Source organism: Cucurbita moschata, unplaced genomic scaffold, assembly GCF_002738365.1.
Source record: "Cucurbita moschata cultivar Rifu unplaced genomic scaffold, Cmos_1.0 Cmo_Scf00036, whole genome shotgun sequence".
NCBI lineage: Eukaryota > Viridiplantae > Streptophyta > Magnoliopsida > Cucurbitales > Cucurbitaceae > Cucurbita > Cucurbita moschata.
The window spans coordinates 1453107-1479873 of NW_019268552.1; the positions used below are offsets into that span (position 1 = coordinate 1453107).

Consider the following 26767-nt stretch of genomic DNA (forward strand, 5'->3'; position numbering starts at 1 on the left):
TTTTTTTTTTTTTTTTTTTTTTTTTTTGACATAATTGTCCCCAAAATTGTCGTATTGGAGAGAGAAACGAGTGCGAGTGGAGACAATAACAAAACATTCACCTGACAGACGTGTTTTTAAAAATCTTGAAAGGGAAAGCCCATACACAACAATATCTGCTAGCGGTAGGCTTGAGCCGTTACACATCACCTCTAAGGATGAATTTCTTTAATACCATTTTTAAAATATATATTTAAGTTTATAAATAGTAAAATTTTGTGGGAAAATAGAATTTATACAGAAAAAGAAAGGGAGAGATATAAAACGCTAAGCCTTACCCAATGGACTGGACTCATAAATGGGCTTTTCGGCCCAAGAAGTAAAATCTCGGTCCAATTGACGTCCGGGCTATTCATCCCCAAGCCCAGAATAACAGATGGGCCCAAATAATGAGTCCAGGCCCAATTAAAAATATTGGTCCCATTTTGGCCCACTACCCGATATCGACGGGAGTATTTTAATTAACAATTTGTTAGTGAAGTAGTTATACCAATACCATACCATAATTGATAATAAAGTATATAAATATAATTTAAAATAAAGTACTATTTACCAATAATTGTTTTTCACCTTTTTTATATTTTAAATTATCAACCATAAAATTGATAGCTTGTGATAGCCTTTTCCACCTAACATATAATTTTATTCATGGGACCATGCTGTTAGTGTGGGATCAGGTAATTATTATTTTTAATTATTTCTCAAATTTATTCTAATCATAATTCCTCAATTTATAGTCCACATACTCTAAAAATTAATTCAAACTAGCTTCAAATCCCATTTTAATCTCTCAACTAAAAACCCATTTTAAAAATTTTAAAATATATATATATATGATTAAAAATTTAGAGATTAAAAGGAAATTAAATGAAAAATTGAAGGAGTAAAATGTAATTGAGGTGGTTTGGGGAAATTTTCGAGGAAATTACGTATTGGGACACCGAAATTTCGCTGGTTTTAAATAAAGCGACCAAGGGATATGCCCATACATGTAGTGCACTAAAGAATAATCAATGAAACAAACCCCCAGGCGTCAACTACGGCATGCCCAACTTCACGCGCCAAATCCAGCCGTAGAATTCCTTACAAGCACCGGCCATCGCCGCAAGTACGTGGTTGTTTCTTGCTAAGCGCGTGAGGGTAATGACAAGTAGGTGCTGTGGGCAAAAATTTCCATGGATGACGTGAACCAAATGACGTCATAGCTTAGATTCGAAGTTTATAATCCAACGGTGGAAAACGTAGAGAGCGGCAATATAACTGATTTAAGAAGGTAGATAATTGGGCACAAAAGAAAATGACCTCTCCTACAAATCTCCAACACTGAATTCAAGGATTTTGTGCTGAGAGCTGAAGAGACCTGATCTGATCTGATCGGCGCGTGGAAATGGAGAGAGAGAAGAGGAAGAAAATGTCGCCGGGAGAGAAAGAGACGAAGAGGAGCAAGAAGACGAGGAAGGAAGAGAGAGAGGCGGCGGCGGCGGGTGTGGAGACGGAGATGGAGGAGCCGACGACGGAGGAGGTGGAGGAATTCTATGCCATTTTGAGGAGGATGGATGTGGCTTTACGGTACTTGAAAGGGAAGAGGGTAGTGGAAAGGAGAACGACGGCGGAGACGGCGGTGGTTGGCACCGGAGAGGGCCAGGAAATTCAAGAACTGAATTTGAATGAAGTGCCTGCTGATTCTACTAATTAATTTTGGTTACACCCACCGGAATTGAGACCAACACGTCTCTTACTTGTTTCCTTCCTTTATCTTATGCTCAATTGCTAATCCACTTACTGTAATCTTAATCCTAAAATCATATTTTAAATAAATAACCTAAATTTCATGTTTTTCTTCCTCCAAAATTAAATGATAAATGAAATGAGTTAGACGAACCACGACTCTCCACAATAGTATGATATTATCCACTTTGAGCATAAGCTCTCGTGACTTTGCTTTGTGTTTCCCCAAGAGGCCTCACACTAGTGGAGAGAGTATTATTTGTTTATAAACTCATGATCATTCCTAAATTAACTTTTATCGTCCAACAAAATTTAATAAAAGATTTTAGAGCCCCATATCTATATCTAAGTCATGGATTTGAAGGTTACTTTCTGATGAAATATGAAAAGAATAAACTCATGAACCCAAGTGAATTATTTGCACTAACGTAACAAATTCAAGACAACTTCGTGTAGCCCACGAAGAACTATAGTAAGGTAAAGTGATTCCATGAAAGCACCTTACTCAACATAAAAGGAAATTTTACGCTACTAAATAGTGCATGCTTAGTGCCACAATTATACTCTTGCAGGAACCGTGATTACGCGACTCTTGTTCTAACCTAGCAAATAAAGTTGTCCAGATTATTATTTTTCAGCTTGTCGTGAGTGAAGTACGTCTGTTTCACTTAGCTTCCACAAAAGAATGTTAATCTCACGTATAAAAAAAATTGAGAGATTAAGAGACCATTCGGTATTCTCTAGATTAAAATGGACCAAGAGAACCTATTAGATTTTAGCCGTGTTTGAATTCGTCCGACATAGTACTGTTTAAAACAAGAATTAATTTATTTTTTAATTGAAAGTTAGGCATTAACATTATTTTCTTATTTTCTTATTCAAACTTAAATCCCAAAACTTATATTAAAAAAAGACTTCGAATCCCACGGTTGCAGTCAAGAAATTTTCCACCATTTTAATTTTAAAAAGAGAAGCAACTTGTCATTAATTAATTAATTATTTATTATTATTATTATTTCGAAGAACTTAAACCAATATTCCATAAACTATAGACAGCCAATTATTTAATTTTTTTTTTTTTATGTCAATAATTTCTCGTAACCTTATAACATACGTTGACTATGAGCGATGTTTATGGAATAGTCAAATATATATTTTTTGTTTAAATTAAAGAAACTATTGACTACAAAAGTAATGAGGTTCAAGTCAAGCTCCAAATGCGAATGGTCAACTCAAATCAATCCTGATGAAATTAGAAAGGGTATTATGGTCAAAATGCCATGTGATCTTTACAAATGGCTAATTAATCTATAAAGGCGCCGATCAAATAAAAAAAAAAAAAAAGGGAAATGCCATTAAAAAATATTAATATTGTGGACCGTATAAAGCAAGGAAAAGAAACAAATGGGTCAAAATAAAAAAAATTATTTCTCAACACATTTTCCATTATTAATATAATATATAAAAGTTAAATTACAAATTTAACCTTATCTAAATAAGATGATTTAAATAATAAAGACAATATATTATATTGAAGACTAATTCATAAGTCGCATATTTCAACCAAATTCGAATATTTCAATATTTGAAATTTGGGGCTTTGGAAATGTCTTTCATACTCCCCCAAGTGGGAGTGTTGGATTATTTTTTGTTTTCAAATTGTTGGTTATAGTAAGGATTTTAAATATTATTTTTAGGTATTTTATCATATGATAAATTCATTTCATTTAATAAAATAATATATATATATATGTGTTAACTTTTTTATTAATTAAATTTTAAAAATTAATTAATTCAATTAATTAAAAAAAATAGTACATATTCAAAGATAAATATGTAAAATACTAATTTAGGAACTAAATGAAAATAAAATAAAAAAATTAAAAGTAAATATGTTACCTTAATTATAATATTTAAAAATGAAACAAAGAGTATAATTTAAGTAAGGGCTTTTATTTTTGTTGTTCTCTCTATGTTTAAATATGTGTTTTTTCTTTTTAAAACGTGTTTCAGAATTTAAAAAATAAAAATAAAAAGTAGTGGTTGAGGAATAAATCGTCAACACATGGAATTCAATATTTGCTTTTCTACCAAACTTTTTTTTTTTTTTTTTTAAATTTTGTAATGAATTTCTTATTCACCCAATTATAATTGGGTTGGCAATAAAATTGATATTGAAAAAAAAAACATAAGAAATAAATTTAAACTACTAATATAGTTTTAAATTAACCATTACATCCTATTTTAATGTGAAATTGAGAAATCGACGTCGGATCACATTTTATCGATATTTTTGTAAATTCGAGTATATTTATGGAGGGAAAAAAAATAAAGAAATTATTATTTAAAAAAAAAAAAGAGGATTAAGATAAGAAAAAAAAAGGGGATAAGATAAGAGAATCTTTAAATTCTTCATTTCAAGGAAAAGATGCCAAATTTTGTTTCTTTTATAGCCCAAAAGAAACAAATATATATATATATATTGGACCTAATTTGGTTAGGTGGTGAAAGCCAATAACGTTCTTGTTAATAAGTTACTAATTTCAAATCATATTTATTTATTTATTTATTAAAAAATAGACATCCATCCATCAAATATATATACGTTTAATTTTCTTTATTGATATGAAGTATTTCGAATGTTACAAAAAAAAATAAAATTACGAAAATTTATACTTAGGACAGTCGATATCTTTTTATTACAAAGAAATGTGACGTAGTATGTAATTGATTTTTTTAATTTTAATATTTTATTAAAAAAAATTCCAAAGTAGCGGTGGAAACGAAGTAATGGCTAAAAATAATAATAATAAAATTCTAAAAATTGAAATCATTTTGTGTTTTTTTTTTATTTAAAAATTTGTTTTAATGAAAACGGGTGGTTTTAAATATGATAATTAAGAAAATAAATATAGTATTAGAAGATGGGATAGATGTGGCATTTTATGAAAGTTGCGTAATCCATGAGATATGTGAGACGGCTGCTTTAATTATTTGAAAATGACATCCGTGGAAAATCTTGTGTCATTTTTTATAATTTTTTTTCTAATATAATTATATTCTCCCCAATTATCCACGCCACATAAATATTTTCTTTTATAAATACAAATAACAGAAATATAATTAGTTATCAATCACGTATCCAATAATTAATTATAAATTTTACATTCAAAGATGAAATTTATTCAACTTTTAAATAATATTTATGCTATTTTATTTATATCCACACAAAGGAAATAATAATATATAATTATTTATAATACTGTCTATTAGGAATATGTTTTTATCTTTAATATTTCGTTCTCGTTTTAGATCGACCCGAGATTCTCACACAATAAAAATTAGAAATTTATTTCACGTGACGGCCATAATTATATTAAAAAGAAAAATATAATATTTATTTCTATTCTTTTTATCTAATTATTCTAAGGTGGGATTTTTGGGTTCTCTTTCGGGAAGTTTCATGTTATAAATTTATATTTTAACCACGTTTTTAAAAAGTTATTTTTGAGAAAATTAATTTGTTTTTATTATGAAATTCTTCATCTTTCTTTAAATTTATTTAAAATAAAATAAACTAAAGCTATAGATTCATGTACCTCCTCGTCCAATTTGGATTAGCTCACCATCTAACTCCTAAAATATTATAACTACAATAATGCTATACATATATGATCCAAGAAATAAACTTTATAAATATAGATATCAAATTATTAAGTAGGGTGACGTGTAAAATATATTTAAACAATTTATAATTTCTTCTTTTGTTTTGTTCTGTTGTGGGTACAGTTATTTAAATTATTATTAAATATTTTTGCATTTATTTTTATTTGATAAGGTCTTGTTTTAATGTGATTTATTTATTTTTATTTATTTTATGTTGGTTTCATTCTAACATTTGTTAAATAAATACTTAACTTTATTTATTTTTGAAAATATTAGTAAAAAATAGATAATAAAACATAAAAATGTATATATAAAAGTAGAATTTACTGACTTAATTTTGAGGATGTATGTTTTAATTAAACCTAAAAAATTATCCTTCTAAAATCTTAAATTACCTACACTTGTCCTTGGGTTTTAAATATATTAATTTTCACGTAATATTCAATTAATTAGTAGTTAATGTTAATGCCTTGGTCCGAAAGACATATCACATCACTTTAACAAAATTAAATTGATTCAAACATTAAGATAAGTTTTTTTTTTTGTTATTTAAAATAAAAAATAAAATATTAAAAGCTTAATACTTCAAACTTCAAAATTTCAATAATACTCTTAATTATTTTTTTTTAAAATATAAACAATACACTTAAACTTAAAAAATAAAAATACCTAAAATATTCTTAAAAGTAATTTTAGAGAGAAAAGTTAACATTTTGTTTTAAAATATTCTTAAATTTTGAAAAAAAGTTTAAAAATTAATCTTAAAATTAAAGAAAAAAAAATCTTAGAGTGAGTTTCAAGTTAAAAAAAAATACTTAAACTTTCCTAACTAAGATTAAAGAGTTTATATAAAGTGTCCGAAAATGATTTTCGTCTAATATTGACTGATAAAAAAACATATTAATTGATAATTTTTAAATATATCATTGTCGGTCTTGTTGAACTTTGTAAAAATGTTAACGTATTTATGAAATTTTTAAAAAGATGTTTTTGAAAGTTTTGGAGTAAAATACAAAATTTAGAGTTATTTAGGTATGTTGTTGTTGTTGTAAATGAAAAAAAAAAAAAAAAAGAGAGAGGAAAGCGACAAAATCCAGGATTCGAAAATGTACCGGACGTGTAGGATAAAATAAAAATATCTGAGAGGGCTTGGGTTGTGGGTCGTGTCATAAAGCCCAACACAGAACATGATGGACACGCGTCACGCGACGGTGCCTTCACCTCACCGCTACCACGTGATCCCTCACACCCAACCTGTCAGTTTTCCTCTCTTTTTCCTCTTTTTGTAGAATTTAATAGATGAAGAAATTAGGGCCCACAGATTAATCCCCCGCCGGAAGATCCGGCCTGGTAGTTTGGTAAGGCGGTTTGTTGGAAATTGGCGACGGTGCCGTGTGGAGGACAGTGAGGCCGGAGTAGAACCACGTGGCGCTAAGCGTATGATGTGGCACCGTGCATGTAGCAGCGCCTACTTATTCCTCCTCCACCTCCATCTCAGACCGCTTTGGGATCCGCTAAACTGCTTTTCGCCACAGTACTTCTCCCCTTGCTCCGCCATTCCGCCCCCACAGTAATCATTGCTCTCTTTTCTATTTCCATAACTTTTTTTTGTCATTTTTTAAAATTACGTGTACTTTTAATTTTATGTATTAAAAGACATGTTAGTACAGCCTAATTCTTTTTCCAAAAAACCGAAAATAAATTCATTATTTGTTAATTGTATTTTAATTAATAAAATAAATTTAAAAATGACTAAATTGTATGCATGATGTGTACCTTTGATACAACCTTTCCTACTATCTACCTTTATTTATTACCTAATAATATCAAAGAAAATATACAAATCCAGTTGACTTAGTGCGGTAGTGTGTAAATGGTGATGACAATGAGAATAAATAGGAGCCGTTGGATTATAATAAATTCTAGGGCCCACCTACCATTTACTTGTACACAACATTGGCGTTCACGGCTGGGGAAGTGTGGCACGGCAATCCAACGGGAGATAACGATCGTTACCATTATTATTTTTTTGTTCCCGTCAACGGCATCCGTTTGTTAAGAGTATTTTTTAAACAATAATTTAGAAAAAATCCGAGTATAGTTAATTACTTACTTCAAATCTTCTCGAATACTTTTCAGATTATTTTGTAATTGTAAAACATGGTGCATGCCTGACGCGAAAGCACCTTATTTATTTATTTATTTATTTCCGTCCTTTTCATGGTTTCTTTTATTTATTATTCTGTTTACAGCTCCTATTTTGGTTTTAACATGACACTTGTACGTAAACCATATTTCACACGTCATTAAATAATTATTTAAATTTGAAATAAAAAATTGAGGAGATTGAAGCCAAAATAAAGAATGGAAGGGGCGGTGCGTAGTCCGGTTCAACGCCGAGCCCAACGATGGAATTATTTTGTTTAAAAGAAAAGAGAAAAAGGAAAAACGTAAATGAACTGAAAAGGGTAAAAAACAAAGAAAAAAAGGCGAAATTCAATGCCAAGTCTGTGGGCCCGGGAACGGACTTGAAAACTTTGATTCAAATTTAGTTAAATGAGAAAGCGAAACCAAATATGAATAAATAAATAAAAAGAAGAAAATAGAAAAAGAGGAGGAGAATCATTAAAAACAAAGCCAGTGGATAAAATTGGAAAAAGAAAAAAAAAGGGAAGGAAAAGTGGAACAAGAGGACTGAGAATGAGGTCTCTAAACCCTCTCTTTATCCGCCACGTGTCCTTGTCTCTTTCTTCCCCATCAAACCCTACCTTTCAAATTCCGATGCCCCCATTTCCCCTCTTTTTAAACCTCCCTCCCTTCTCCTCCCCTTCACACACCACTCCCTTCTCTCTCTCTCTTTCTTTCTTCTTCCATGGAAAATTGCACCGACAACAAAAAGCGACTTCTCAGCGAGTTCGATGACTCACTAGCCGATTCGGCTGAGTCCAAGCTCAGACGACTCGACTCATCGGATTTCAGTTCTCTCAATCCATGCACTGAGGGGAACTGGAATGTTGTTCAAGATTTAGAATCCGTCGCTGATTTCACCATTAATCTCTCGGAATCTCACGACATTCAAGATGACTTACTCAACATCCTTGAAGATTCCGACGTCGTACTAGAGCGTGATGAGAGTATTGAAGGCCTTGAACTTGACTCCTTCATTAGAAGCTTCGAGGAGGAGATTCAAGCACTACCTTCGGTCAAAACGCCGTCTCATCAGAATGAGACTCCTCAGGTCGAGCTTGGTTATCTTTACGGCGCGTCCGATGATGAGCTTGGTCTGCCGCCGACTGGAGGTTTGAGTACTGATGGGAAGAGGACGGAGGCGATTGATTTTATGCCTGCTTCTTCTTCTCCTCCTGGCGTGTTTGAGTTGGATGGGAACGCTGGGTTTGAAGATGAGATTCCGTGTTACGACTTGTTCGAGATTGGAATGGGGTTCTCCTCCGGCGCGGCGGAGGAGAATGGGTTGGGCGGGGAGTTCGTTGCATTGGGCGGTTTGTTTGATTATTCGGACGTGCCGTTTCGACCGGAGTCATTGTCGGCTTTGTAGAGACGGTTTCGAGTGGGGGTCGTGGTTTTGGGTGTCTTTTAGTGTTGGTCGGACGACGTCGTTTCAAGTTTGTAGGCTGTAAATTTGAAAGAACTAAAACACTAATTTTACAATAGAAATGCCAAATTTCAAAAATCAATTAGTATTTTTTTTTTGTTTTTTTTAATATAGCGTTTTTTATTTTTACCGCTGTGAAATATTTATCCTGTGAACCTGTCGATACTATTATCCTCTCTTGTTTTTTTATCTTTATCGATTGGTAAGGGTAGTTTGGGAAATCAACAGAATTTTAATATTTAACTAAATCAAAATATCTTAAACAAAATTAATTTTATGTAAATTTTAATACTCCTAAAATCTCAATCTCACATTTGTCGTTTAATTAGTCGAAACAGATTTTAAAAGTTTTTACCTATAAATCTATATAATGAATTTAATAATATTATACATATGTATTTAAATAAAATATGATTATAGTAGTGACGTCAATATTGAGGCCAGCAAAACTTTATTTTAAAATATTTAACCATATTTTATCATTATTTTCTTATTTTTTCACGTTCTCGAAGTCACCTAAAATGGCACACTTTTATTAGTTAAAATTTTATTTACAGCACATTTTTAACTAATTGCAGTTAAAATTTAACTACGGCCTCAGTTAGGTATATGTATTTATATATATAAGAGGTAGAATTCAAATACATTTGCAAAAAAGATTCGAGTGATCTTCGAGAGAGAAAAAAAAAATGAAGTCTCTAAGCATGTTCTGTTTAATCGTGTTGGTTGTTTTGATATCGAACAATATGATGAGGTTTTGTTTAGCAGAATCTAAGCTACAATTACCGTTTGTGAAATGGAAAGTGAATATTTTAAATGAGATGACTGGTTCAACTCTAAATGTTCATTGCAAGTCAAAAGATGACGATCTAGGCGAGCATGTACTCTGCATCGGAGATAATTACAACTGGAGCTTTAAAGAAAATTTTTGGATTACTACTTTGTTTTGGTGCCGTTTCAGCAGTAAATATGGACAAGTTAGTGGTGATGTTTTTTGGACAGCCAAATGGGACTGGTTTAATGAACAATGTGCTCATCATAACTGCATTTGGACATGTCGAGACCAAGGTATTTACATGTATTTTGAATCTCTCAAAGCCTTTCGGTTAATGTATAATTGGAATAATGCCTTCGAGTTAATGTAATAAATAATTTTATAAATAAAAACGCTCCTTATCTTTTCTAAGGTCAAAGGTTCAATTCTATACAAAATTTGATTTTCAAAACTTTAAAATTTCAATAATGTCTTCAAACTAATTAGTTCGAATAGGATAATCCTTGCCTCCAAGCACTATCATGGATGAGTTGATAGAAACTCTCTAGTAACGCTATGATGGCGGTTAAAAGTCACACATGCCAATGACTCCAACATGGCGCCAACAGACATGAACAAATCTACGCCAGGCTTACGAGAGTTATTTTTGGTTGGGGGACCACATCATTCGTAAGCATAGTACAAGGTTATCCTTCATGAAATTCTTGGTTTGGAAAACTTGTCATTCAAACTTTCTACAACTAGAAAGAGGCACAACAAAATTTCATCTAAATGTCATATCATATCTTAAATTCAAATTAATAATGCATTAGTAACAGTCCCGCTAGACATTATATATACATTTAAATAAACAAGGTAACAAAGTTAGGGTGACATTCCATTTAGTAACGTGGGTTCTTATTATTTCATTCATAGTCGTTTATAATTTTGAAATTTCAATCAATAAAGAGAGTATATGCCGTTAAATACGTTTAAAAATTCATTGAAGGAGCGGTTTACAATTTTGAAATTCTTTATTTATTTTAAGGTCAAAGATTCCTCTCTTTCGTCTTTAATGAAATAAAAAGCATAGGTTACTTCTAAAAATTAACCATGTAAAAAAAAAAAAAAAAAAAAATCTCAAATAAATTCTTCATATTTTACCTAAATTTGTTGTACATAAATAATGAATGGTGGACATTTAAAGTTTACGTGGGTAATTAATAATCATAAATTGTTGAACGTAGAATTGAAAGGACCTAATAAAATACAAAATCCGTTACTAAAGGAGATAACAGCTAAGGAGAGCTCTAAATAGGTGAGAAAATTAAGGTGAAACATGCCATTATAGCAACTCAATTTGGGTATATATAAAACAAAACAAAGAAGGGTTTTGTCAAAAAGGGAAAAAAAAGTGACCAAACTCCATAGAAAATGGAGTCTGTAAACACATTATGTTTCATTTTATTGTTGGGTTTGGGATCAAACATGCTCATGAAGCCATGTTTTGCAGAACCTGCAGAATCCAAGGTACAGCTTCCATTTTCTCGATGGCAAGTGACCATTTATAATCATATGGAGTCAACTTTGATGGTTCACTGCAAATCAAAGGACAACGATTTGGGCAGGCATGACATCAAGAAAGGGGATAACTACTTCTTGAAGTTCAAAGAAAATATTTGGCAAACCACACAGTTTTGGTGCCATTTTAGCAGCAAATATGGACAGGTTACTGGTGATGTTTTCTGGCCGGAAGAAGGAAGCCGGCTTAGCGATGAATGTAAAGATCATAACTGTGTTTGGTCTGCTCAAGATGGTGGGATTTTCTTATTGCGTGGTTCTATCAATTCCTATCAGTTAGCCTACCCTTGGAAGAAATGATGTGAATCCCACTTCTATTTCCAGTCATTTCAACCCAAAATAATAATGAAATTATAATGAAATTTATAATTCTTTACATAATTTCTTCCTCTCTCAAATTTGTGTCTAATCTTCGCACATTGAAAATGATTCTTAAAGTCGCATCATCTTCAAGTTTAGTGCAAGGAAGAATAAAATACATTCAGAATCTTAACAACAAGGTTTGATGCTAAGGAAAACACAAGACTTTGACCTTTGTTTGAGCTTTCTACTTTGTCAAGGTTTGAATTTGTGTAGTTCAGTTATCGCTTGATGAAGGATCAAACTATTGATCTTTAGACAGATAATTGGCGCCTTGAGACATTGGCTATGGTCGGATGGACAAAGGTTTATAAGATTATGCTGTCTTAACATGGGATAAGTTAGAACACTTAGCAAAGGAAACTTGATTACACAACTCTAAAGATTTGGAATATTCCTTCATATAAAGCAAAAGACAGATGTTTTCTAAATGGTTGCTGCCATGGCTTGCTCTGCTGAACCTTTAATGTATTTTTGAAGGAGAAGCATAGACTTATGGTGTGGAAAAGAATAATGGCTTTCTGGCTAAAGAAAGGATACCTTCTTTTTCTCCATAGAAAATATGAAGGGAGAAGCAAAGCTAAAAAAGCCAAGAATAATGAACAACCAACGCACCACAATGCGGAATCAGGTTCCAAATATTAATAGCAATAATGTTGTTGTTAGTATTCAATGTTTTGATATTCTCTCGCCAATCAATACCATCGTTAAACCCAGATTTTGAAGTCCATCCCTTTCAAGTTTTGGGAGAAACCCATCAGTTTTTCTCTCTGTCTCTGTGTTTAAGCATCATAGGGGTTTAGATTCCAGGAGAAAGGTTCTGTTTTTTTTTTTGTCAGTGATTTAATGACTGGAAAGGCAAGTTCAATCTTACCAACTTTTTCCATTCTTCTTCTTCATTGGCAATATTGAACTGTTTTCCCTTGACAACTATGGCAGTTTTTCTGGATGGTTTTGAGGATTCACATGGACTGTAATGGATGTTACAGGAAAGTAAGAAGAGCTCTTCTCAGTATAAAAGGTGAAATCTCTCTCTTTTTATCTCTTTTTCTCTAGAGAAATTAATATGGCTGACTATTTTTTCTCTGTCTCTCTTCAATGGATTCTATTCGGTATTTTATGACATGTAAATCCTTGTCTTCTTGATAGAGTTGGAGGACCATTTGATAGAACAAAAGCAGTGCAGGGTAAGCGTTTGTGGAAAGTTTAGCCCTCAAGATATAGCAATCAAAATAAGGAAGAAGACCAACCGCAGAGTAGAGATATTGGAGATTCAAGAGTGTGATACCTTCACTGAAAACAATGATATCCAAGGACCCTTCATCATCAATGCCTGGAAATGCCAATCCAACTATGACCAAGCTGAAATTTGTTGTAAGCATGAAGGTAACAAAGAAGAAAAGGAAGAATTAGCTTCGTCTATAACATAAACTGTTCTTCATCTTTCATATTATTTTGCCATTTTTATGTGTCACACATGCAAATTACTTCATAAAACCATATGCATTTAGTTGTTTACAAGTCGAATAACATATAGTTGATCATGTAAGAATTAAGCAGTCCAGTGCTTATAGACGTTATTTGGAAAACTTACTATTTTATTCACAAATGAGCAATTCGTATTCATAGACAGAGGAATCTAGGCATGCCATGTAACAACGACTACGTAGTTTATCTGTAGACTGACAGTGTATCAAAAGAGTGGGAGGCGTTTCATTCTTCTCGGATTGTGACAGTCGGATGAAGTCCATCCAATCCTGTTATTCACGTTGTCGTAAACGACCAACTTCCCACGCAATGCGTTGTCTGAAAGATAAAGCCATGAAGTATAAATTTGAATTCAGGAAAGGTTAAAATGGTGCTTGAGTTGATTTTCTCAGTTATGTCAAACAGACTCTTGCAATGTTGAGAACTCAATGGGTTCATGAGGTAGCATAGATAAAGTCATACAAATTCTTGAACTTTCTAAACTGTTTTTACCTCCAAGAATGGTTGTGGACCCATCATGTACCTGGCTTCCATCAAGAATTCCCAAGCATACATTTCCTTCTTTCTGCAGAACATGGAGTCGTTACTCCACAATATTTATAAACATGCATATAACAGCAGGAGAAATATGTATACTATTTTCTTTTTTTTATAGGAAATAAATAGACTTACATTGATGACTAAATAATTCTCTGGAGGAATCTCAAGTTTTGTGGACACAATCCAAAATCTGCTCTCGAACTGAAGCGTTAAAGGCTTGAAGAACTGCTTGACATCTTTAACAGATCTGCAGGCGTTAACACAAAATTTAGATTCTAGCAATAGTGGAGAGATAAGGAAATGTGTTATTCTCCCAAGAATTTATGTCTTTTTAAGCTAGAAACTTCCAATTTTTCCTTCATTTCTCCTCCTATCTAATTGTTCATCAAGGTGTTTTAGAAACAGAAGAAAATAAGCAAAGTTTTCAAGTACAAGGAATCCATATTGATGAAGTAATTTGAAGAATGTCGTCATATCTGTCTTATACCTGATAGAAGATTCAGTTCTCCAACAAATGATATCTGATGAATCTTGAACAATAAGTCCAAACGCTGAGAGTTCTTCAAGCTGCAGAGGAATGGAGGTTCTTAATCATGAGATACAATTTTTTTTTTGCAGAAACGAGAAGGAAGTTCACTCTGGCCCACTATGCCTTGAAACTTACAGATGCAACCAATTGAGAATATGCTTCTTTTGTGAAGTAGGTGTACGAGCTGCCACTATCGAAAACTACTCGTCCACGGTTGCTACCCCAAGTATCAAAACTCAGTGGGCTGCTTCCATAATCTATCCTCACAACCTTTGTTTGATAAAAATCTCTGAAATTATAAAATGGAAGTGGTTAAAGATCAATGAAGTACAACGAATTAAATACAATGTTGAATTCTTTGGCAGCGAACCATGTCATGCTCGATTGGCATGCTTTCATTAGAAGGGCATAGTTCTTTGGTATCTTTGTTTTTCTGCTGTTTTATGGGGCATTTGGCTAGAGAGAAATATGAGAACTTTTAGAGGAGTTGAAGGGTCTGATCTCTAGTTGAATTTAAGGTCAACTTTTATTTTCATTTAAAAAAAAATTAGTTGGAAGAAGAATCTTGTCGAGTAAGACAAATTTACACCCATAACAGGTGTAATCCATACTCACATGGAAGGGCTGTCAAGCATGGCAACCCATGCCATCCCCCACTGTGGCACAAAATCATCACCTAGAAACATATATCCACCACTTGCTGGATCACCGGTAAGACAGTGACCTACCACATTGTTTATGATCCCTTGACTCGCCAACTGGGAAGGTAAACTAACTTTAGCCCTGCTTAGTCCTAGAATGCCATCAGTCTTGGACAACGTGTTCAATAGCACGCCTTGCTGATCATATGCACACCTTGTAACCAAACAAACTAGAGAAATTTAGAAATGGACATTAGAACTAAAACTTGGATAATCTATACTACAGAAGAACAACAAGGAGAAAAAATTATACCCGAAAATGGCATTCAACTTGGTCAATGATCCATTGGAGAACTTTAAGGTAAACTCATCTTTAACAAGAACCCCTAGAGAGGAGCTCTGGTCAGCATATTGAATCTCGTAGTCACACTGATGGCAGGTTGCACACTGATCGCCATTATAATTTCTTTGAACTTCCATGCACAAAGAGTCCTTGAAAGATACAACGTTCTCTCTTTTTGGCTTGTATAACGGACTTCTTCCCTACATTAACTATATCATTAGATTAATGTTTTGTCATCTTCCACAAAGTCCCGTAATCTACGATGGTTGGTTGCTCAATAAAATGTTGCAATAAATATTGAAGGATGAGTGCCTCGTACTGATAAGAAAATAAAATGTTCGTGTTTATAACTTAGTTCGTATTATATTGCCCAATCTCTCTGAATATTCTATAAGAACAAACTTTGATTATCCGTTCAAGTTGGTTCAGCTGGTGCTATTCGACCCACTAAAAATTTTCAGTTTCCAATTGTGAATTTATTCATCTTTTCCTTCCTTTTCCTTAATCTTCCCTTAACATTCTAGAATTCAATCAAACTACAACTCTAAAATAGTTCCATTGAAGACCATCAAACAACATTCCATTACTCATTTCAACAAAAAAATGTAAGACCCAAGTCAATTGGGGAGGAGAACGAAACATTTTTTATAAGGGGGTGAAAACCTCTCCCTAGTGTGAAGGAATCCCATACAAGAACGAAAAATCAATAACATTAGGACATTACCTTGCCACAACTGGTGCAAGGAGCGTCACACTGAACCCATGTCAAGTCGCTCCCAGTATCAATGTCGAGGAAGTAAGGTCTTGGTGGCTCTCCAACCATTATGTAAGTATAATACAATCTATAGGTTGTTGAAAATCCATGTTAGTGCAAGTAATGGCATCTTCATGACAAACCCTGTATGCAGTCTACACAGAATGCTCAAATGCACAAGCTTAAACATTCTAATTTATAGTTAAAACCAGTAGAACCATCTCTGAATATGACTTGTGCTACATAATTTCTATGGTCATTCAAAGTGGCATCAACCCACATCACCATTTTAAAGTCAATGAAAAAGTTGGAGCTGGCATGAGCAAAGAGAAATACATACCCATCTGGATAAATATCTCCACGCACAGGAAAAACGGCTGAAGAATCAGATTTTAAAGTGGAAGAAATCAATTTGGTAGGCTTCGGAACTCCAAGTACATCATTGAAAGCTGCACTCAGATCATCCTTATTTAGGCCCTTAGTCCTGCCCAACTTAAGCTGGAAATCACTGCTGTCACCCAACTCCGATTGGAAATAAAGGGGAAACAACAAGGAAGTACGGCGATCATCATCATTCTTCTCGGAACTACGAAGTTCCTGAAGGGTCTCAGGAAAACTGGAAGAATAAAGATAAATAGCAACGAGGGCAATGCTTAATAAGACGACGAGCTTTCTAGGAGTACCAGCAAAAAGCTCCCTCGACAAAGGAATACTTCGCTGATTAGAAGGGGTCTGAATCGGAAGATCCAGTGGGAGAGTCAAATGGTTGCGGTTGGGTTCCTGTTCTTCTTGACCAACTACAACGGATTCGCGGGGAGGTTCCGAGAAGTCGTCGGTGAGTGTAAAAGCAGTGATGGATTTACCCAACGACGGATTGTCCGGTGGCGGAAGAGTGATTATGACGACCCCTTTAATCTTATCGGACTCCATCTTCGACCACCGAGGAGCTACAGGAGTTCCAAATGAAAGAAGCGACAGTGGAATCCGCTTGTTACTTGGATTAAGTCTTCATCTTTGAAGCCCTCAAAGTCAAATTGTGAACATAAATCAATGGATTGGGATTGGGGTTAGCGAAAAGTCCACGATGGGAAGGATCTCGGAAGCTTACATGTTGAACAAGGCCAGAGTCAGGATCAGGATCAGCGTGGGCCATCGTTACCGGGGTCTTCAGATGATCAACGCGGGGAATGCACGCACCAGTGAAAACCAAATTTCTTTATCCACTTTTTTGTGGATTCTTTAATGATTTATTAAAATCATTTTTTGTGTTAAAATTAAAAAATAATAACTTCAAAATACAATTTTTGACGTTTTCATAACTACCGATGATTTTGTTGAAAATTAAGATTTTTTTTTTATTTACATCATTTAAAAAATTATTTGGTAATTGAACTAAATGATTTCGTAATTTAAAGAACATTTATAACGAAAAAAACTACCAAAAACGACAAATTTTAGATCCAAATCCCGCGTGTAATTATAATTAAATGTACGCGATGAGGAAAAAAAAAAAAAAAAAACAATTTTCAATTTCGAAAGGAAAAGAGAGAAATAATAATAATAATAATTTTAATCTGAAAGGGGGTAACCGGCAACCGTCCACATATATGCATTTCATTGATCTTTCCGGTTAGGGGAATCTAATCGCGCGCCATTCCAGGACGGAGTACAGAGTAATTCTTCCTCCTCATTGCTACTCCTTATGATTCTTCCGATCTGTTCTTCCATCAATTTCACATTTTAAGTTGGAACCGACCTAGAAGAGCAGCTGGAGGTTGCCAATTCTCTCTCTAGGGTCAATCACGGAGAGACTACAATCGGCCATCGGTGTTGAATGGCTCGGATCTTTGAGTATTTTGTGGTTTGTGGGATCGGGCCGGAGATTCGGACTCTAGACGGGAACAAGGGATTTCATGGATTCAGTCACTTGTATCTAGCGTCTCTTCTTGACCAGTATCCTCCTTCCAATCATTCTCTTTATCCTCCTCCACCACCTCAGCTCGCAACGGTGAGTTCCAATACAGAAAACTTTATTCACTTTCAAGCATATTTTTCCTTCTTTTTTTTTTTTTTTTTTTTTTTTTTAGAGTTTAGAGGNGAGGTGTCGGATTTTTCTATCGCTTGATTAACCGGAGACTGCATCTGGATCGCATTTTGCAGTGTGTTCTACCAGCTGGGGTAGAGTTTTTTTCATCGGGCTTTGATTCCAGTGACGCCTCCACTTTTCCGCGGAGTTATCCGATTGTTTTGACTGGTATGGTTGCTGCTTAGCTTTGGATTTCTTTCAGCATTTGTAATTCGAAGATGATTGGGCTTGGCTTTGTGGATGTATGTTATATTTAAATGGAATGTAATTATTAAGTACCGCATCTGTGTATACTCACTGCAATTGTTGAAATTATAATGCAGAGGGCGATGGGTCAAAAATTTATGTCAGTTGCATTGCTTTTAGAGACCCTGTTAGTGAGGATATTGCCGAAGCCTACCGCCTTCCACCAAATTCTTATGCTGATAAATGTATCTGTATTGTTTCTCGTTCACCCAGCTTCCATGTCCTTAAAGATGCGCTGGAGGAATTATTTGCTTTGTGCTTCTCCAGCAGTGGAAGTAGGTCAGTACATAACTAGATACTCTCTCCATTTCGTCATACTTATGCATGTGGCATCAGATTCTGGTACCACATCATGAGCTATAAAGCTGATTTTATAGACATGAGTGCATTTATTTAGCAAATTTGCATCCAGAAGGAAGAGAAATGAAATATAGAAGAAGGGCGATGAGAAATCAACCCAACCTTCCAAGGGTATCATAAAAATTTATTTAACTGACATTAACCAATAGAGTCATGATTACTAAAATCAATCGGCTTAAGAACTTGAATTTCAGTGGAATTGTTTCCCTTGGCTACTAATATTCTCAGCTACCCAACATTTCAGCAAGCCTCTGTGGGACATCATAGCATTCATGATCTCCAATGTACCTCTGCCGACTCCTGGGAAGGAACGGATTTTGTTTGGCATTGAGAATTGTCTTCTTTCCGTTCAGGCTCCACCAAAGGATGGGCTTCCCCATGCCGATGTAATTTTTTCTTTTTTTCCTTCTGTAATACTTTTTGAAAACAGGCTAAGCGCTGATGTGCCTCGCAGACAGTGTTCTTCAGAAAGTGAAATGATTTATCTTCTCATCTAACGATCATTTCTCTTCACGAGGACTGCAGATTTCGTTTCAGCCGCTTATGCAGTGCTTGGATTTGGAAAATTTAATCAAACTTTTCACTGCCGTCTTGCTGGAGAGGAGGATTCTTCTTCGATCAAACAAGTATCTCTTTGTTACTATAGATTTCTTGAAGTGATATTTGTCATAACTTATTTATCTTATTCATTTGTTTGATGAATAAATTGGATTTTTTTCAATTTCTTTTTAATTTATGTTTACAGGAATTCTCGTTTGATTGTTTTGAATGTAAGAGATTCAATGCATGATTTACCAAATACTTAAGAATTCAGGGTTTCTTGTAATCTTAAAGAACAAATGTTTTTTGTTTGGTTGGCTTATTCATTTGTTTGATGAATAAATTGGATTTTTTTTTTCAATTTCTTTTTAATTTATGTTCACAGGAATTCTCATTTGATTGTTTTGAATGTAAGAGATTCAATGCATGATTAACCAAATACTTCAGAATTCAGGGTTTCTTGTAATCTTAAAGAACAAATGTTTTTTGTTTGGTTGGCTTTGTTTTCCCTAGTCCCTATACTGGTCAGTTTCTTGTGGAACAAATTGGAATTTGTCATACATTCTCTCGTACCATCTGTAAGTTCCAAGTTTGATAATTGTCATTTTTTAGTATGTGATGGCGCATGTTTTCTTTTTCTTCTTTGTGCAGGTATTCACTTTTAACTCTTGTATCAGAAGCCATTTGTCATTTAATATATCCATTTAGATGGCAGGTCAGTTACCTTACTTTAAAATCATTTTTTGAGTTATTAAATATTAAAGAATTCTTCTCTTGAATTTTTGATTGAAAATATTTGTAATTCCTGTTCATTTTTTTTTTAAATGTGATAGTTGAAAGCCATAATTTGTAATTTTTGGCGTGATAGTAGTGAGTCGGGTTTTGTGCATATTTTTCTGCTTCTTTCTTATAGACTCTAACCGAAGCTTTCTATGTTGTCCTGAAGCATGTCTACATTCCGTTACTCTTTTTCAGTGGAGTAGACTATATTGATGCTCCCACACCGTATATGATGGGTCTTCATTCCGGCGTTGATACATCCTATCTGGCAATGGATGGTGTAAGTAATTTCTTTTATATTATAATGTTTATTTTTTAACATGATTAAATTGCATGAGAAACAATGTTTATCATGGCTATATTAAAATATACCGCCCTGTCTGACATTTGTGGTCAGCAGCATATTTGGTATGTGGCCTCTTGGTTCCCAAATATATATGTAATATATTAAGATATAATGCTAAGGCACATAAACCTTAATTATATTTCTTATACTCTAAAAAGAGGCCAGTTATGATATGTTTGTTGCTACATCATTAACAGTATCTTTTTAACTGTTTCTTAAAAAATAATATCACAGTTAATTCGTTGTGCAGTTTGCTGTTTTGATAGAAGAGGCAACTTTAACGTGTTTTGACTTCTTTCTTGGAAATGTCATGTGCAAACTATCTCTGCGTTCATGATAATGTTGAACTTTTATAGAAACATAAAACTTTTTATTGATTTTACAAGATTTTAGCAAAGGTATTAACCAATAGGATGAAAAGTGCTCGATTTCAGAGGCTCAGGGGGATTTCATTGTGGGGATGAAAATCCTTGATTATGTTCTCATAGCCAATGAATCTATCGACGATTAAGAGGGCAGAAACAGGAGGGGGTTATTTTTAAGATTGATTTTCAGAAGGCTTGTGGCCATGTGGGTTTCGGTTACAAGTGAAGGGCTTCGGTTACAAGTGATCTTGGATATGGAGTTGTGTTGGAACAGTTAAATACTCTTTTCTCATCAATGGAAGACCCAAGGGTAAGCTCATAGCTTCGAGAGGCAAGAGATAGGGTGAGTCATTATTTCCCTTCTTATTCTTGCTTGCGGTGGATGTTTTGTGCATGATGCCAAAAGGATTAGTGGAGCATCTCCTTCTACTCTAGTAAGAAAGAGTCATTAATTCTGAATCAAATCCTTGATTTCTTTGAAGTCATGTCAGATCTTAAGATCAAAAGAGGTAAATATCAAATTCTGGGGTTGAATAATGATCCTAGTAAGGTGAGTTGGAGGGTGAAACTGGTTGGTTGGGAGATTGGCACTTTTCCTACCTCGTATTTGGGTCTTCCTCTCAAGAATAATCCAAGGCATACCTCCTTCTGAAATCCTGTGGAGGATAAGGTGAGAAAGAGATTGACTTCTTGGAAGAATTTTTTTCCTCAAAATGAGGTAGAATAACTTCATTCGATCGCTTTAATTGGTATTCCCAATTATTTATTTACCCTTTTCAGAGCTTCATGTGCGGTGTGTAAGGGTTTAGAAAAGCTTAGGAGGGACTTCCTGTGAAAAGCTGTGGAAGAATCTAAAGATGTGATGGTTAGTTGGTAGGCTTTGGGGAAGTCTGTGCACTCGAGAGGGTTGGAGTTGGGGAATTTAAGGGATCATAACAAAGTGTTGTTGGCAAAATGGTTATGGAATTCCCCCTGGAGTCTACTACCTTTTGGTATGGGATTATCTTATGCAAGTACGATTCTCATCCCTTTGAATGGATGTCTGGTGAAATCTCTAACAATCTCCCTTCTTCTTCTGATCTGGTTCATTTGGTTGTGGGAGATCGAATGATGCATACTTTTGGGAGGACGAGTGGGTGAAGGCTCGACCCCTCTATAGTACGTTTCCTACTCTTTATCACTTATTCTTCATGAAAAACCATTGTGTAGCCAATGTCCTAAATTACTCAGGGATCTCTTCCTCTCTTTCTTTCGAGTTTTGTCATCTGTTGTTCGATAGAGAAATGATGGAGGTCTCACTCTTCTTTCTTTAATTGAGGAGTTTGAGCTTCGACTGAGGAGAAAGGATATTCATTTCTGGAGCCCCAACCCTTCTGAGGGCTTTTCTTGTAGCTCTTTTCTTTGTTGCTTGTTAGACTCCTATCCCTCTAGGGAGTCTACTTTGTTTGTTATTTGAAAGGTGAAAATTCTAAAAAAGGTGAAGTTGTTTGTCTAGTAGGTTATTCACGAAAGAATCAATACTCTTGATAGGCTCTTGAAGATAATGCATTCGTTGGTTGGTCCATTTTGTTGCATTCTTTGTTCGAAGACAAAGGAAGACCTAGATCATGTACTTTGGAATGGTGATTATGCTTGGTTCGTCTGGAATTACTTCTTTGGTGTGTTTGGCCTTCAACTTGCTTGCCACAGAGTCTTTAGCAATATGATTGAGGAATTCCTCTTCCATCTACCGTTTTAGAAGAACGTGAGATCTTTATGGCAAGAGGGGATGTGTTCAGAGGGGATCTGTGGAATCTTTGGGAGAAAGAAACAATATAACTTTCAGAGGGGTTGACAGGTAGTCTTTTGATGTTTGGTCCTTCATGAGATTCCATGTTTCTCTTTAGGCGTCAGTATCAAACTCTTTTTGTAATTATTCGTTAGGCCTTATTAGATCCCCTTTTTGAATGGTTGGTCCATTTTGTCAGTTTTATTTTTTTGATGCCCATGTATTTTTTTTCTTTTTTCTCGATGAATGTTCAACTCTTACTCCCCCCCCCCCCCCCCCCCNNNNCCCCCCCCCCCCCCCCCAAAAAAAAAAAAAAAAAAAAAAAACTTTTTATTGATATAGTATGAAAAAGGGAAAGATAACGGCCTTCACCCTAGAGCTTCCAAGAATCCACTCCGATTATAATTAATCACAAAAGGGATTCAATAACAAGAGATTACCTGCTAGATTTGTGGGTTGGAGCTTCCTGGAATATTGTGCTTTTATTGTTTTTATATACGTTGTCTTTTTTCCTTCAAATATTTTATTTCAGCTGAAACATTGATCATTTTTGTAAATTCATGATGTTCCTATCATGGAGTTATCTAGTGTATTAAATCAGCTAAATGCTTACCGTTGGCTTATTTTGAACCTTAGGTTGTTGTAGTGGACCTTGAGTATAATTGTATCACAACCACTGAGGACATACCCCCTATTCCAGAACCAGAGCTCGGATCTTTGCGTAGCGAGCTGATGAAATTATTATATCCCAATGTTGTCAGCATAGATCAAATGAGGTCTGATTTGCGTAGCTCGTGTGAGCAGTACCCTAGAGGTATCTGCAAGCCTTGGGGAGAAGACCATGACCTTCAGCTTAGGTAATAATTGGGTATCAGGAGTTATAATTATGAAGTAATTTAAGCTTTCCTACTGATTTTTTTTTTCCCCCTTTTTCAAAAGTTTGCTTGCATATAAACAAATTCTCTATAATTTTCCATAAAAACTTGATTGTGGTTTATATCCTTAGGTTTTTGGCTTTTGTGATTGTTGTGAAGAACCTCAGATACTCTTATTGGAGACCCAGGATCCATTGGTTTTACTTTTATTATTTTCTTTAATCTGGAACTCAATCTCAAGACTGTCTAACAAGTATGGCATATGTTTTAATACTCTTTGCACCATCTCAACATTTTTTACAATTTTTTTTCTGTTTTAACTTGGGACACCATGTATATCCAGATAGTTTCTCTTCTAATTTTAAGTTCTTTTCTCAGTGGTAAAAGGTAGTTTCACCAAGTAGAAGTTATGATTTCTATGCTACTTTTCTTCATTATGCAATATTGGAGTCTGAAACAATAAACTGTTTACTGCTTAAGCTTTCTCATCACTTAAATTCATTCTGCATCGTTGTCAATTGTTATCACCTGCCTTCATTGATTTGGCTATCATCATTTGTATGAATGTTCTAATATATGGACCCGGAGATTATGCATAAAAGAGACATTTCAGAAACTAATTATAATTGTTGGCATATGTGCTTTTAAAGTAGCCAATATGCAATGTATATGACTATTATATGCCTGAATGATGGTGTCAGTCTTGGATCTCTATGATATCTATGCAAGAAATGTTTTTAGGGCTTAGGCACTTGCAGTAAACTTTTATTTAAATTTAACATGGTCTGTGTTGACTTGACTTCATAAACAAAACTTGAGTATGATGGTATTTTCCCCATCCTTCATGCAGGTTGATATTTTTGAAATTCTTTGCATCACTCTTAAGTGGCTATCGCAATTTTATAGTATGTAATTCTCTCTCTCTCTCTCCCTCTCCGCCTCTCTCTCTCTCACACTAATATTTACAGATAAGGGGGTTTGGCTTCGTAATTTCTTACAATTTTTCTTCAATAAAAATTGTTGATCAGGAAAACAGTGAGACAGATGCCTTCAATACACAAGCATTCTTGAAGAAGCGTTCACGATCAACTAATCAACCAGAAGATCCTATGGTAACGCCATCTAATTGATCCTTAGCATGTCATCTTCTGTGTACTTATCTTTTGAATTATTAATCAAACTGATTTATCTTCAAATAGATAGTTTACGTGATATTATCTTTTTGCCAATTCAAATGCAACAATATTTTCCTGAGAAAGTTCTCCCCCCCCCCCCCCCCCCCCCCCCCCCCCCCCCCCCCCCCCCCCCCCCCCCCCCCCCCCCCCCCCCCCCCCCCCCCCCCCCCCCCCCCCCCCCCCNCAGTTCCTGGAGTCCCAAGGGTTCTTAGACTATCTAGAGAGATGCATAAGTTCTGATGAAAGTAATATCAACATTCTTGACAAGTTACAAGATGCAATTGGGAGGGGTCAAAATCCTCTTTCAATTCTCCCGTCCTCATTGGCTGAACCTGAGATCATAACAATTTCTGACCCTGATATGGGATCATCAGGTAAAGACTATATCGTATTCTAATCAAATGGTGAGCCACATAATTAATAAACGGGCATAAAAGTATTCTTAAAACCTTTGATGGGTGCTAAGATGTTGATTTTTCTTCCCCATTTCCTTCGCAGGTTCTGGTGCGAAGTACACTTATGATAGATTTCCTTCAAACGTCAGAACTGAGGAGCAGGAAGAAAAGAGACAACAAATACTAGCAGCAGTGCGTGGAGCTTTTGAATATTCTGGAAAGCATAACCCTAAGTATGAATTTACATTCAAAATCTTGTCACTACCCTGCAGGGCTATAAATTGGTTGCAAACTTGTCCGTTAACCTTTGATCTTTCTTTCTGCAATCAGTTCACCTTCTATGCTGATGGGCAGGGATCCGAAAGCACCAAGCCTCAGTCCAATGGAGAGGGCTGTAAGTTCTTACATTATGTCACTCTTGAACTTCTAAATTTAATTTGAGGCTGGTCCTGGAATTTACCATGTAGTCAACTCACAGGCTGAAAGAGAGCGCATGGTTTTGGACATAAAAGTCAAACTACAGGTTCATTATTTTACTTATTATTGCAATAATTTCTTCTAAGTCTGCTTATGTTCAAGTCATAGGTGGTATTGGCTTCAGGCGTTTATGTATTGACTAACATTTTCTTGTTGATTAGGGTCTCTGGCTACGTCTTCTGAAACTGGGTGCAACTGATGATCCTCTTTCTTCTTTTGAATATGGCACTATTCTCGGTAAATTTTTTAAGGCTTATTGCTGGTTTATAGAGAAGATATTGTCTCTGTTTGTTTTAAATACATTTAGTTTTTTAATTAAGAAAAAAATCTATGATTATTTTTTTGCAGCTTTGATCGAGTCTGATGCAGAGGGAATTGGTGGTAGTGGGTTTGTTGAGTGTATTAGAGAGCACATAAATACTGTAAGTGGCTCGTGGGATTGATAACAGTTGGTTATTAATGCTCAAACTCCAATTTTGTGATACCTACTCTCAGTATCATTATCATTACCTTTCCCATTTCTCTTTCCCACAAATTCAGGTCTTCGATTCACATTAGGTTTGTTAATGCCTAGTGTCAGAAAATAAATAAATTTAAGAAATGAATAAAGTAAAACAGTGAGAATATGACAATTCCAATCCAAAACTTAAGAGAGAGGTCAAGGAAGTTAAGATCATAAAGAAATGTTGTGGTCTTTATATTCCTAGGATTGTAGTTCGGTTGGTATGAAGACATTGACAGGTTCATTGTCTCAAGATGGCATTGGGTTAACATTTGACTGGTTTTGTGTTCTCAGGGATGGCTTTGTCAGTTAACCGATGAACAGTTTATTGCTGTGAAAGAATTGGTATGCAATCATGATCTGAATTAATTGGATGCAACTTGACATGTTTATAGTGACGAACTTCATGTTTATGACATTTTTTTTTATCATATGATAATTTATTCTTTATTATTAAAAATGAGCGAAATTGATTTCAGCAATTTAGTTTGTTTATATTGCCTGCCTTTTTTTTATTGTGCTTAAATAAAAGAAAGTATTCAAGTTGTTTGGGATGAGTTAAAATTGTTTTCTTTCGCTAGCAAAATGATTCGTTGATTCAGAAATTTGTTTGGGGTTTTATTATATTATTTTTTTTTATTGAGAAGGTGGTAGCAACTTTTGATTTAGCGTCATGAAAAGGTACAAAAGAAAGCAGAGGGGGAAATTTGTCTAACAAATGGAGGTTACAAAAAGATGAACTGAACAGCGACTAATTATAGAAAAGCTAATTGAATATACTCTAATTGGAGAACACCCCCCCCCCCCCCCCCCCCC

At 34.6% G+C, this 26767-nt stretch overlaps 4 protein-coding genes across 7 annotated transcripts in view; 3 read left to right on the top strand and 1 right to left on the bottom strand.

The window, feature by feature from the left end:
- Nucleotides 1–8249: 8249 nt before the first annotated feature.
- Nucleotides 8250–9131, top strand: LOC111431577. Its single transcript, XM_023068261.1, has one exon. The coding sequence runs from the start codon at nucleotides 8306–8308 to the stop codon at nucleotides 8987–8989; it is 684 nt and encodes a 227-aa protein (XP_022924029.1). The 5' UTR covers nucleotides 8250–8305; the 3' UTR covers nucleotides 8990–9131.
- Nucleotides 9132–11122: 1991 nt separating this feature from the next.
- On the bottom strand, nucleotides 11123–17231 carry LOC111431580 (aspartyl protease APCB1). Of its 3 annotated transcripts, XR_002708521.1 has the most exons (11): nucleotides 16377–17224; nucleotides 16007–16124; nucleotides 15253–15482; nucleotides 14914–15153; nucleotides 14434–14587; nucleotides 14257–14336; nucleotides 13902–14016; nucleotides 13722–13794; nucleotides 13336–13547; nucleotides 13030–13103; nucleotides 11123–11398 (listed from the first exon to the last, which is right to left on the bottom strand). XR_002708521.1 is itself a non-coding variant. In XM_023068265.1 (10 exons), exons 2-10 carry the CDS (start codon nucleotides 16964–16966, stop codon nucleotides 13435–13437), a joined length of 1713 nt encoding a protein of 570 aa, XP_022924033.1. In that variant the 5' UTR covers nucleotides 16967–17048; nucleotides 17145–17231; the 3' UTR covers nucleotides 13229–13434. The 3 variants fall into 3 exon arrangements, 2 of the variants coding, with proteins under 2 accessions (XP_022924033.1, XP_022924032.1); XM_023068265.1 differs by lacking the exons at nucleotides 11123–11398; nucleotides 13030–13103 and having other exon boundaries at nucleotides 13229–13547; nucleotides 16377–17048; nucleotides 17145–17231; XM_023068264.1 differs by lacking the exons at nucleotides 11123–11398; nucleotides 13030–13103 and having other exon boundaries at nucleotides 13229–13547.
- LOC111431583 (heavy metal-associated isoprenylated plant protein 7-like) lies at nucleotides 12193–13371 on the top strand. The gene is made up of 3 exons (XM_023068268.1): nucleotides 12193–12599; nucleotides 12681–12762; nucleotides 12891–13371. Exons 1-3 carry the CDS (start codon nucleotides 12588–12590, stop codon nucleotides 13169–13171), a joined length of 375 nt encoding a protein of 124 aa, XP_022924036.1. The 5' UTR covers nucleotides 12193–12587; the 3' UTR covers nucleotides 13172–13371.
- A 415-nt stretch (nucleotides 17232–17646) lies between the features above and the next one.
- The window catches only part of LOC111431578 (DENN domain and WD repeat-containing protein SCD1), a 15846-nt gene continuing 6725 nt past the window's right edge, over nucleotides 17647–26767 (top strand). Inside the window, exons 1-17 of one of the 2 annotated variants that reach the window (XM_023068262.1) lie at nucleotides 17647–18044; nucleotides 18197–18290; nucleotides 18446–18647; nucleotides 18973–19114; nucleotides 19254–19354; nucleotides 19920–19983; nucleotides 20215–20328; nucleotides 23164–23384; nucleotides 24253–24307; nucleotides 24431–24518; nucleotides 24760–24951; nucleotides 25076–25205; nucleotides 25303–25366; nucleotides 25451–25495; nucleotides 25611–25686; nucleotides 25798–25871; nucleotides 26246–26296. In XM_023068262.1, the coding sequence (XP_022924030.1) occupies nucleotides 17871–18044; nucleotides 18197–18290; nucleotides 18446–18647; nucleotides 18973–19114; nucleotides 19254–19354; nucleotides 19920–19983; nucleotides 20215–20328; nucleotides 23164–23384; nucleotides 24253–24307; nucleotides 24431–24518; nucleotides 24760–24951; nucleotides 25076–25205; nucleotides 25303–25366; nucleotides 25451–25495; nucleotides 25611–25686; nucleotides 25798–25871; nucleotides 26246–26296 (1887 nt within the window). In that variant the 5' untranslated portion in view covers nucleotides 17647–17870. The remainder of the gene's footprint in view (nucleotides 18045–18196; nucleotides 18291–18445; nucleotides 18648–18972; nucleotides 19115–19253; nucleotides 19355–19919; nucleotides 19984–20214; nucleotides 20329–23163; nucleotides 23385–24252; nucleotides 24308–24430; nucleotides 24519–24759; nucleotides 24952–25075; nucleotides 25206–25302; nucleotides 25367–25450; nucleotides 25496–25610; nucleotides 25687–25797; nucleotides 25872–26245; nucleotides 26297–26767) is intronic. The other variant, XM_023068263.1, reaches the window with a different exon arrangement.